Below are 12,222 nucleotides of genomic sequence, written 5' to 3'. Positions count from 1 at the left end.
TTGGTTAAGGTATCGAATGATTTAAATTTTAAATGTTTCTTATTATATAGTAATACTTTGTAACCCTAATCCAACGACGAAGAGGGGTTAAGAGTGTTACATATAAATCAGAGTAACCACAGCAAACTTAACAGCAAGTGTAAGACCAGAACGAAACAAACCAGAGGTTTCCATCATACTAATATAACAAAACAACACAACCCAACTAGAACAGGATAGAGCAGAACATAACAGAACAGAACAGAGCTACACAGAGGATGTATGTTATGCAGATGTAGTATTTTTCAAACAAATTAGAATGCAGATTTATCAGAAAACATCCTAGCCAACTCCATTACAAACCAAAATAGAGTTCCCCCAGAACTCGTCTATCCAAGTCACATCAGCAAATAACTGGGGACAGTGCCACTAGAATTTTGTAGTTAAAACTGCCAGATTGGATGCATGTGGTCAAGCCACTATAGTAGAGCCAAGTTGCCAGAACAGAATTGTGGATAAATCACCAGATAATGCAAATCATTAAACGGCTAGAAACTTCCTCATTTCACATCAACCCAAATCCCATGCAATGTGTCATGGCATGCATATACAGAACCAGAGTGATGAACATGTAAGTCATACTATCTTTCAAAAACAGAATCAGTAGACATGAGAGTCCATGTTTTGTAAAATAGACTTATCAAACCTCAACGGATCATATCAGATTTTCCATGAAGTCGCATGAACGGTTATAAATTAGAGTCAGTAACAATCAATCTAACATGTTCAGATATCGTATATTCCTCATCAACCAAGTAACGTAAACAGTTATAAATCAAAATTAGTAACAATCAATATAACATATTCAGATGTTGCATATTCTTCATCAACAGAGTAAGGCAGAGGCGTACCAACAACTTAACAAAATACAGATCGTACCTGGATAATTCGCAAACATTAGACAATAGCATATTATGTTCTGACATATCCTACTCACTTAGGTTCAAACATAGCAAACATGTTACAAATCAAAAGTTATTCGTCATCAGATCATCAGATATCAAGTTATATAGCCTAATTCAGATCGTACGAACCCTATAGTGGCTTACGTTTGTTTCAAATAACGCTTGTGGCCCGAGGGAAAAATTCCAAATATTGGTCCACACGCCCGTGTGGTTTCACACGGCCTAGAAAGCTGGCTCGTGTGCCTCCACACTGTCTGATACACGCCCATGTGGTCCTAATTCACAAACAGTGAGTTACACAACTTGGATACAAGCCTGTGTCTTTGGCTCATGTGAATCCTACTCAACACATAAACACAAACGGTCTGGACACACGCCCGTGTGCCTCTAATTTTTTGTGAATAGTGAGTTACAAAGCCTGGCACACAACTATATGGCGCACACGGCCTACCACACAGCCGTGTGGCATCGACAACCAGTTTTTTGACGACTAAACTCAAAACGAAAGTTGGGTTATCAGTACCCACCTTGTCGAAACCATTTTTTTATATTTTGAAAATTATAAAATGGGGATCGACTTTGAAAATAAAATGGGAGTCGCCACCGATCTTTTATTGTGGTGTGATCGGATCACCTCGAAAATAATTTTAGGTCTACGAATTTTGAGAAAACAGGTTCGGGAGTCGGTTACGCACGAGGAAGGGTTAGCACCCTCGTGACGCCCAAAATTGGTACCGAATTGATTGTTTAATGTCTTGATGTCGAAATTTTGAAAAGATTTTAAAATACGATCCTTTGAAATTTAAATTTGAATAAACCAAATTGAATAGCAAGATATACTCATTTTGAAAAAAAAATAGATTGCCACACTCAATGAGTTAGAGCGCAACAATTCAATCGTCAAAATTCGAAGTTTTAAAAAAAAATCATGCATTTTAAGATGGTTGTTCAGTCATTTAAGTCAAACGAGAAATCGAAATCCAGTAAGTTAGGTTTTGATTTCTCGAAGTTCTTAAACATTAAACATTGCCTTTATTTTAAAAAAGAGATAACAAAATGTCGTATCCAGTAAGTTAGGATCCAACCTTTTGAAATCTTAAGAACTCTATTTTAACAATTGTATGGTTTTAGTAAAATGAACACTTGATTATCTAAATTCGTCGAGAAGAATTGAAGCCTAGTAAGTTAGGGCATAATTCTCTCGAGAACCTATGAACACCAAGCCTTTTTAAGGATTAAGAAATAGAACGATTATGATGCTTTAATAAAATATAACTTTCACAAGTGAAACATGGTTGAATAATAATGCATATAATGTAAAACAATAAATAGCAACCTAAACTTAAATCAGGAGCAACCGAGCAAGTAATAGGCAAATACAAACATTGACTTCAAGCATATTATATGATCATCCATGCTAAACATTAAGCAACTCATGAATTCATCATAATGAAAAAAAACGAGACGATAAAAAGGTAATAACAATAAATAATATAAATATGTGATACAATTTAATAATGGAGAAAAAATCAAATAAAAGGTTTGCATAAATTTTGAAAAATAAAAATATAGAAAAACACGAAATAAAATAAAAGTGAATAGCTTAATATTAATATCTATATTTGGATTTATATAAATAAAACTTAATAAAAAGTATATACAATGATAATATGTAAAAGTTAAATAATTAAAATTAGATAACAAGTTTAAAAGAAATAAGGTTTTATGCATAAAATATCATTTGAAATTAATAATAGGTTATTATATATACATACGTACACTAAAATACATGCTGTATATACATATATGAAAATATGGAATATTATGAATTTGTAAAAAGGTTAGGTTAGCTAATATGTAAATATACTATTATGATAATAACAAATAAAATTAATGATAATAAACCAACTAGTTTAATGAAAGTGGACCTATTTTGAAATCAAACAAAATTTAAGAGTTAATTTGAAATAAACGAGCCAACATCTCAGACCGGAAATCATTAGAAATCATAGGGACCATTATAGCAATTTAGCGCAAAAATTTAAAATAATCAAAATAGCACGAAAGCAGCATGATTTAAGCTAGGACCCAGATGAAAAGCAAGTAAATATGAGGTACAAATTACAAATCATTAAAAGAAATCAAATCGCAATCCCCTAAACACGGAGGGACCTATTGCGCAAATAGTCCATCAGACCCAAAACGCGGATCCTTCCCTCGGTCAGTCACCTTGCTGGTCGTATTCTTCTAAATGGCGTCGTTTTCATGGCCCTGCTTTCAGCTCTGAACGACACCGTTTCTTGCGACAAATAAAAGCTAAATTAGGCCTAAAAAATCAACAGATTTTGATCTCTAAAAAAAAACTAATAAACCCTAGTTATTTGCTGCGCCGTTCAACACACAGGCCATTCAAAAGCCTCTAGATTCTCCACCCTACTTCGATCGCGATGAAGTGGAAGGAGACTCGGCTACCAGGTAAACGTACTTTTTTTCTTTTTCTCTCGTTTCAGCATATGAAGCAAAGAAAGAAAAAAAAAGAAAACAAAGGAAAAGAATTGAAACCACCTTTCGACTTTCTACTCTTCTTTTTTTTTGAATATTCTCTTTGATTCTTTTTGTATTCAATATGTATGGAAAGATTCTGTGTAAAAAGGGGAAAAATATCCCTTTACAAATTCACAAACGGCCTTATATAGCCGAAAATAAAAATAGAAATTTACAGGAAATTATTTTCTAAATTTCTACTATTTTTCCTCGCTATTCTCGTGTCTTCTGCTGCTATTGCTGCTTTTGTTGTGCTTGTTGTCGTTTGCTGCAGGTACGGGTATGGAGGCGCAGATGTGGCACGTACGTGGGGAGAGGCATGCTCGTGCAGAGGGAGAGCGAAGGGGCTTCCCTGCTGTAACACTGGGAAGGGCTACTGCTAGGGTTTTTTTGATGCCATGTGTTTTTGTGTTAGGCCAGAGTATTGGGTTTAGGTTTAGGCTAATTGGGTTTAGTGTTTGGGCTAGGTTAATTGGGTTTGGGCTTAATTTATTTTGGTTTGTAATCTGGACATTTGGACTTTTAATAATAATTTTGGTCTGGTTTATTTATTTGTGATTTTGGGCCCGAGCAATATTGGGCCATTACACACCTGATACGGATTCGAAGCAGAAGCAGTAAGGTTGATTTCCCGTCCCAGCCAACGAATTAAACTAGAATGAGAAGTCAAACCCCGTACAAAATCAGTGTAACGTAACATAACAAAAAGAAAGATCACTTGAAAATAAGAACCCAAAACGAAGAAACTAAAGAACGGGAGAGGAATGATAGAAAAACATGACAGAAAAAGAAAAAAACAAAATGAAAACCACCTCAGGTTTCTGGAAGGTTTTAAGTAACCAACTGAAACTATTTACCACACAAAGAAATTCAAAAATAAATCATTCCATATTGCTTTCGACGAGATTCGAACACAAGACTAAAGAGTATATAAAAGCTTAATCATTGAACCAATAGACTCATTCTTAACATCAATTGACTGAATTTAACTTATAAATCAAACTTTCAAAGGTAGGGGTTTTAGCAAAATAACAAAATTTCCAGAAACAAGATTCTAACCTAGAACCTTACACACATAGACAAAACACTTAATCACTGAACCAGATCAATTTACTTGTCACACATTTCAAAATCTTAATTCAAACCCAGAACTTAAGGCCACTTTGGATTTCACTAACTCACTTTTTTCTGACCTGGTTTTTGGGATATTACAAGGAAGAATTAATTTCTAACGAATAACTTAGAGGAGAAAGAGAAATAATTTTAGGGAAAGGAATTTAAAAACTCACTTCACTATATGGATTTCTTTCTCTATGTTTTTTTTTGCACATCCACCATCTATTTATAGTGCTCAAACCTTATCCAAAATCTTATCTAAATCTAGATGACTGACTAGATTCTAGTCTAAGTCATCATCTTAATATACAATTTTATCCTTATCTATATAATAAGTGTAATATGCAATCAATGTTTTTTAAATCTGATTGGTGGTCGAATTGGCCAAGCCATTGATTCGTTGGTTCGACCAATTCAATTAAAAAATTATTAAAAATTAAGAAAAAAAACATGGTTCAACCAATTCAATTGTTGATTCAACCGATCTTTAACTAGTTCGTATTGAATCACAATTTAACTGGTTGAAAGCCAATTTTCAAACCAATCTTCCAACCGATTGCTAATCCAACATGTTCAAACAATATGGTTATCCATATGTAAAACCAAATGAGACCGACTTAATAATATACCAACGCATAATCTAGAAACTTGGAATTACAAAATGCAATAACTTTAAGCTGCCTACTTTGCCAATTAATTTGATAAGAGTATTGATTAAGAAAACGATTAAGAAATTGCAATATGGATTGCAAACAAACGAAAGGGTTCCATCACTCACATGGCGAAGGTAGTTGATCATAAAGAAAGCCTTCCACCTTTAATTTCCCCCTTTTTTACATGATATATAGAAAAGTTTCCACCTTAAGAAGTTCATTGCAAAAATGTATAGCAATAAATTTTTATAGGGAAGGAAATATTAAGAAAAAACAGAGTTTTTATATATTTTTTATTTTTATTTTGTTCCCAATACAATACTTGAGAATCACATCCACTAGTTGATATTCAAATCACAAAAATTTTGAATTTAGCTTCTCTCTTAATACATGCTATTAATTTGTTGGACAATACTGTACTCTCCCCAAGAAATAGTATAATTTTTACCTTTAAAAAATCTCCCACAATAGCAACTAGCCAGGATAAACATTTCTTAATTGAGGACCAAATATTCATGAAATGTGATTGCTTGATTTGTTGAGACCATGGTATTTCTGTCCCAAACAAATGCCAGATCGGTAATTATTCACGGGAATTGGATAACAAGTCAATCCAAACAGTAAAAAACAGTACATTGAAATATAATATAGATCCTGGAGTCTCTTGCATTGCCAGCTAAATTCTAACCAGACTTGCTATTTCACGTGGCTAGAGGCTAATGTTGAATGACCCATTTTGCCATCGTGATCGGTAAGGACTCTATATAATCCCACAATGCTAGTGGTGGAAATGTTCAGAGCTTGTTGAGATGGAAGCCAAAGGATGTTCATCCGCCATCTTCCTTGTGGGTATCAATCTACTTTTCCTCACTTTAGTGAGTGGATGCTACACTTGTGTTCACCCAAGACCAAGTGGTTCTCCTCCCACCAAAAGGAGCTGCCCTAGAGATGCTCTGAAGCTAGGGGTTTGTGCCAAGGTGCTGAATGGAACAGTTGCTGGAGTAGTGGTGGGGAACCCCCCAGATACTCAGTGCTGCTCAGCGCTAGGGGGACTTGTGGATTTGGAAGCTGCAGTGTGTCTTTGCACTGCCATTAAAGCTAATGTTCTTGGCATTAACATTGATATTCCAATTGCATTGAGTTTGCTTATCAACACTTGTGGGAAGAACCTACCTTCTGACTTCATTTGTGCTTAACCAATGTTTTGTAGTTAATTTCAACAAATTAACTCTGCTGGAATGTAGCCTTTTTTTTCTCCCATTCAGTACTTTATAATTTTCCTAATTGGACAATTGTTCCATTAACTGTTACTATGAGACAATTACAATATTTGTCATTGTAATTTTAAAATGGCTCTTTCTTTCTTCATGCGTGTTAATTTAATCAGAGTCAATTGCTAATGTTTCTTTGGCATTTTCTTTTATTTCTTCCGGAGAAATTCAAGTGGAGAGAAGTGGCATACAAAAAAAAAAAAGTATCTCTGCGCTGATAAACGATACAACAAGCAAAATGGACATAATCATTTGAGGAGACTGTTGGAGCCCAAATTATTTAAATGCTTAATTTATGAATTTTATTTTTGGTATTTAAATTGGGTTTTTCCATCACATTAAAAAAAACTGATGGTTGTATTAACCAATATAAACTTCAAAATTTTATAAAATAATAAATATATTACTAAATCCAAAAATATAAAATAGAATTTTTTTAATTATAAACATATACGAAGTAATTAAATTTTTCAAAAAATAAAAAGATAATTTTTAGTTTCTCTTTAAACATGTCTTTCAATTTTTCTAGGTGATTTCAAGATAAATTTATTTTCTATTAGAGTTTGTTTTAAACATTTTCTTAGATTAAGCTTTGGAATTCTTTTAGCCATTTTCACTATCAAACTAGAGAATCTTTACTAATTTTTGCAGGTTAATAGTGGCGGAGCTAAAAAATCTTAGGCTTCATATAATTTTATCATTTTAATAGTTTATATATTTATAATTTTTAAAAATTAAATTAATTTTTATTATTTTTGAAATTTTTAACTTTACTAATTTAAAATTTTATGAATTATAAAAATCTTAAAATAAAAAATTTTCCTCCACAAGCTCCGCCACCGGTTGTTAGAAAATAACATCAACCCAGTAAAAAAAGTGTTACTCATTTTTCATTGTTCTACTTCCACTGTCGGCATTCATATGTTTCAGTTGCCCTTGTAATTGTCATTCAATCAATAATGATTCTAAAAAAGAACCAAAAAGAAAGGTAATTTCGGTTCATCATCTTCCCTCAGTCTTGACTCATTTATCTTCCATATGCCAGAGAGGAAAACCATTTTGAAAAAAAAAATAGTTTTACGGATGAGAATACTTTTTTTGTTTCAGATTTTAAGTTTTGGGGTTATCTTCAAAGATTTTTGGGTATTTATTATTCAGATTCTTTTTCTAAGATTTCTAGGTTTCCTCATTTCTCAGTGCTTCAGTTACAAACAGAAGGAAAGAAACAATGATTTTTCTTGTTCTTTTTCCTATTCAAATATGAATGAGAAGACGAAGTGGAGGAAAAAAGGTGTTGGATAAGAAGCTGACACAGGAGAAAGAACGAGAACGTTGGAAAAAGATATAATTAAAAATATTTTTTTATTTTTATTAATAAATCTAATTTTGGTAAGTGTATTTTTAATAACAAAGAATTTAATTATTTCAATTTAATATATATTTTTATAATTTCTTTCTATTCGAATAACTTATTAAGTGGAATTTCCATCATGATCAAGATAAAATTTTGATATATTTTAAATTCTAATACTTATTAGAATTAGATCTCTACTTCTTTTATACTTTTTATGCCTATAAATAGAGATTCTAATGAAGCATTGTAATCACCCATTTTAATTAATAAAGAAGATCCTCTATGGCTTTCATATTTTCTTTATTCTTTATTCTTTATTCTCTCCATCTCTCTTTATTTTATAACACATTATTAGCACAATGATTTTCTATTTTTTCAAAATCTTTCGAAGTTGTCCCACAAATCAAATTTCTTTTCGCCTAAAACTTTCACCCTTACAACTTCTTCTTCAAGATGTTGAAAGATTTAATTTCAGAATGGATTATGCTTATTATTCCCAATCTTTGATTTATAACTGTACAAGCATGAGTAAAGAATAGATTTGTGCTCGTGATAATAGTCAAGGTGATGACAATGATGTTTGTCGAAACCTTTTTTTGATAAAACGGGGTCGACTTGGGTTTTGAAAATAAAACGAATGTCGGAGTCGTCACCAATCTTTTTTGATGAGGTGTGATCGGTTCACCTTGTAAAACGATTGTTTTTAATAAATGGTTTAGATTTATTAAAACAATGCTTTTGGTCTGCAAAATTCAAAAAAATAGGTTCGGGAGTCGGTTACGTACGAGGAAGGATTATCACCCTCGTAACGCCCAAAAATTGGTACCTAGTTGATTAATTAGTGTCTTAATGTCGAGAATTGAAAATTTTGAAGAGATTAAAAATACGATCCTTTGTAAAAAAAACTTATATAAAACAAGTTACCCATTAAGACTCTCTCATTTCGGAGAGAGAAAATGTTACATCCAATGAGTTAGGGCATGATATTTCACCTCCTCAAAAATGAGCTTGTCCAAAAGACTCGTGCAATAAAATTTAAAAGGATATTCAATTGTTTAAGTCAGATGAAGAAATCGCAGCCCAATACATTAGGGCACAATTTCTTAAAATTCTAAACATTGAATATTGCTTTTATTATTTTTTAGAAAAAATCCTAATCTCGAGAAAACAACGTGTCATATCCAATGCGTTAGGACACAACGTATTGAATTCCCGATAATGAGCATTTTGTGTTTTTTTATTAAAGAGCATTCTCGATTATTTAGATTCAACGAAGAAAATTAGAACCCAATACATTAGGGCTCAATCCTCTCGAAGATCCCAAATTCCGAGTATTGCCTTTATTTTTAAAATTTTCTCTTTTTTACGAATTTGGGTAAAATTGACGCAATATTAAAACGATGCGTAAAAACTTTGATAAAAAAAAGGCAATATGAAAATACAAATAAACAATTTATAAAACATATAATGGCAATTATTTAAATACTAGCATCAATAATCAAAGACCAATGAATTTAAAATAAAGTGTATAAAAAAATATAAGGCAAAATAAAACGTAAACAAATTTAAAAATAATGAATTTGAAAATGAATAATAAGGGAAAAAAAGACTTGAAATAAAAAAATATACAAATCAATAAATAAATTATACACAAATCAACAAAATAAGAACAAGCCACAGAAAATAAGAACGCAAGAAAGAGAAATTTGAGTGAATACTCTTAAGAATTATTATTACTTCCAACTCCAGATTTTTTTACAATGAAGGGAGAGGCCTCTATTTATAGTTGAGCCTCCCCAAATCTAACAGTACAGATCAATTACATCAACGACTAAGATTAAAGGGTATCTACAAATTAAATCTCTAATATTACACAATCATATCTTCTAAGATTGCATATATCATATCTAAGATTGCATATCATATCTAAGATTGTATATCCTTAAAGATTATGTTTCCATAAGCTTGTAGATGGACCTTCAACCTTTTCAAGTAATGGGCCATTTTGATCGGGCCAAATGATATAATTTTGTACTAGACTTAGACTTTATTTTATTATTTTGGGTTTATTATTTTTATGAGCCCGGGCCAAATTGGCCTATTACAATGTTAAAACTCTTCAGGTAATTTTACTATGTTTTATTTATTATATCATATTTATTATAATTGGAGAATAATCATGACAACATAAATGGATAGGTTCTGATTTAAAATCCATGCTTATTTACGATAGTAATTATGAAATAAAAAATCAATAGAAGCGTTTAGAAGTCTGTCCTACTAGATTTGTTGCATTCCCCGAGGTAAATGTAAACATAAAGAAAATAAAAGATATACTCATGAACCACTAAAAGTGAGAACATAGTAATAAATAAGAGAACAATGAGAGTTCTTATGTTATCAATGTGATATGAAATATTATTGGCCACATATGTGGCGTATGCCCAAATATTTTGTTTCTGTTAATATTCTTCGAGGAAGGATATGAAAATGTAATAATGAACTCTATCATTACAGATAGAAAATATTTATCTTATTTGGTATTGAAACAAATAAATATTATTCCAATATTTGATAGTACAAAATTAGTTGAAAGCTCTAGAAAAGTTAATATATTAATATCTTGTGATGGTTAATCCATTGGTTTTAAAACATATTTATAATGGATCTTATATTGAGATTGCGAATGAGGAAAATATTATATTTCATATGAATCACTATTGCTATAAATATCTATTTTGAAAGATGAAAAGAGAGGATTGAGTTATTAATTTATATTTATTATATAATTTGTGTGATATTCTTTTGTCATCATCCCATTAAGGGTTGGAAGCAAAATATTTGACTATGAAAGATCTATTTATGAGCAATAAAATATGATAATTCTATCTAAAGCTCGTTATGGTTGGATGCACTTGAAGTTGCAAATTTTCTTTTAGATATTTGAAGATTTTGGCATATTCCTAAAGTAAATATTGCATATAATTGTTTGGAAATTATATTTATTTTGTTAACTAAGTGATATTATAATATTCACATTGATTTAGACATTTCCAGTGAGTAAATGTCACAATAACACTTTGATTTAGACATTTCCAGCAGTAAATGTCACAATAACACTTATAGGTGGAGACAAAGTAAAAGAAATGATAGTAAAATTATTAATTTGTTACAATTTAGTACAATTGAAAAACATGATAAAATAAACCAGAAGTTTACTGATACAAATGCATTTACTACTTGCCGTGACCAGTTAGACCATCCTGGATCATACATGATGCAAAAATTAATTAAGGATTCATATGGGCATTCATGAAAGAACCAGAAGATTTTTTAATTTAAAAGAATTCTCATATGTTGCTTGTTCTCAATGAAAATTGATTATTAGAAACTCACTAGCTAAAGTTGAGATTTAATTTCTTACATTTCTTAAACGAATATAGGCTCATTCATCTACCATGTGGATGGTTTTGATATTATATAATTTTGGTAGATGCATCTACAAAATAATGACATATGTGTTATCAATTTGCATCCTGTCGTTTACAGGATTGCTTATTCAAATCAAGCAATTAAGACAATTGATCTTACTAATACTGATGATTTTATATCTCAATCTTTTACTGGTTGAGTTTAAAAAACTTTTGTGAAAGTTTGCGCATACTGGTTTAGAGAAATTATTGATTAAACACCTCTGATTAATGTCTAAACCATTACTTCTCAAAACTAAACTTCCTATTTCAACATGAGATTATGTTAATTTAAGTGTTGTACGCATCAAGCCAATAAGTTATAAATACTCCCCATTACAATTGGTTTTTGATCAAGAGCTAAATATTTCTCATCTTTGAATTTTTTATATGTGCGTATATGTTCCAATTGCTCCACCACAACGCACAAAGATGAGTGAATCCTCAAATAAAGTTGGGAATATATATTAATTACAAGTTTCTTTGTATTATTAGATGTTTTGAATGCATTGAAGATTCAATTATGACATTATTTGTGATTATAATTTTGATTCGATAGTTTTCCCGACATTAGGGGGAGAGAAATAATAACTTGTAATGAGTTAGGGAGAGTAATTTGAACCGAAGTTTAACAATGATAACTCATTAAAAGTTAACTATCGATGTATTTACAAGTTAATATTTTAATTTAAATCAAAAGTCCATGAGGATAATCTATTAGAATAAATAATAGATTGACTAGTTCCAAAAATGAAAATTATTCTAGATGGTCATATAGTAAAGGCAAGTGCTCCAAAAGAGACCCAAGACATAACTAATAAGTAAAACTTCAGAAGAGATTCAAGTACCTGAAACTGAATTTTAAAATAA

The 12,222-nt window shown here is 31.1% G+C and overlaps 1 protein-coding gene across 1 annotated transcript; it reads left to right on the top strand.

Moving 5' to 3' along the window:
- Positions 1–5,957: 5,957 nt before the first annotated feature.
- Positions 5,958–6,621, top strand: LOC105793678 (14 kDa proline-rich protein DC2.15). The gene has a single exon (XM_012622528.2). The coding sequence runs from the start codon at positions 6,067–6,069 to the stop codon at positions 6,451–6,453; it is 387 nt and encodes a 128-aa protein (XP_012477982.1). The 5' UTR covers positions 5,958–6,066; the 3' UTR covers positions 6,454–6,621.
- Positions 6,622–12,222: the final 5,601 nt, after the last annotated feature.

The sequence above is a fragment of the Gossypium raimondii genome, chromosome 8 (genome assembly GCF_025698545.1).
Source record: "Gossypium raimondii isolate GPD5lz chromosome 8, ASM2569854v1, whole genome shotgun sequence".
In the NCBI taxonomy this organism is placed as follows: Eukaryota; Viridiplantae; Streptophyta; class Magnoliopsida; order Malvales; family Malvaceae; genus Gossypium; species Gossypium raimondii.
This window is presented reverse-complemented; position numbering and strand designations above follow the sequence as displayed.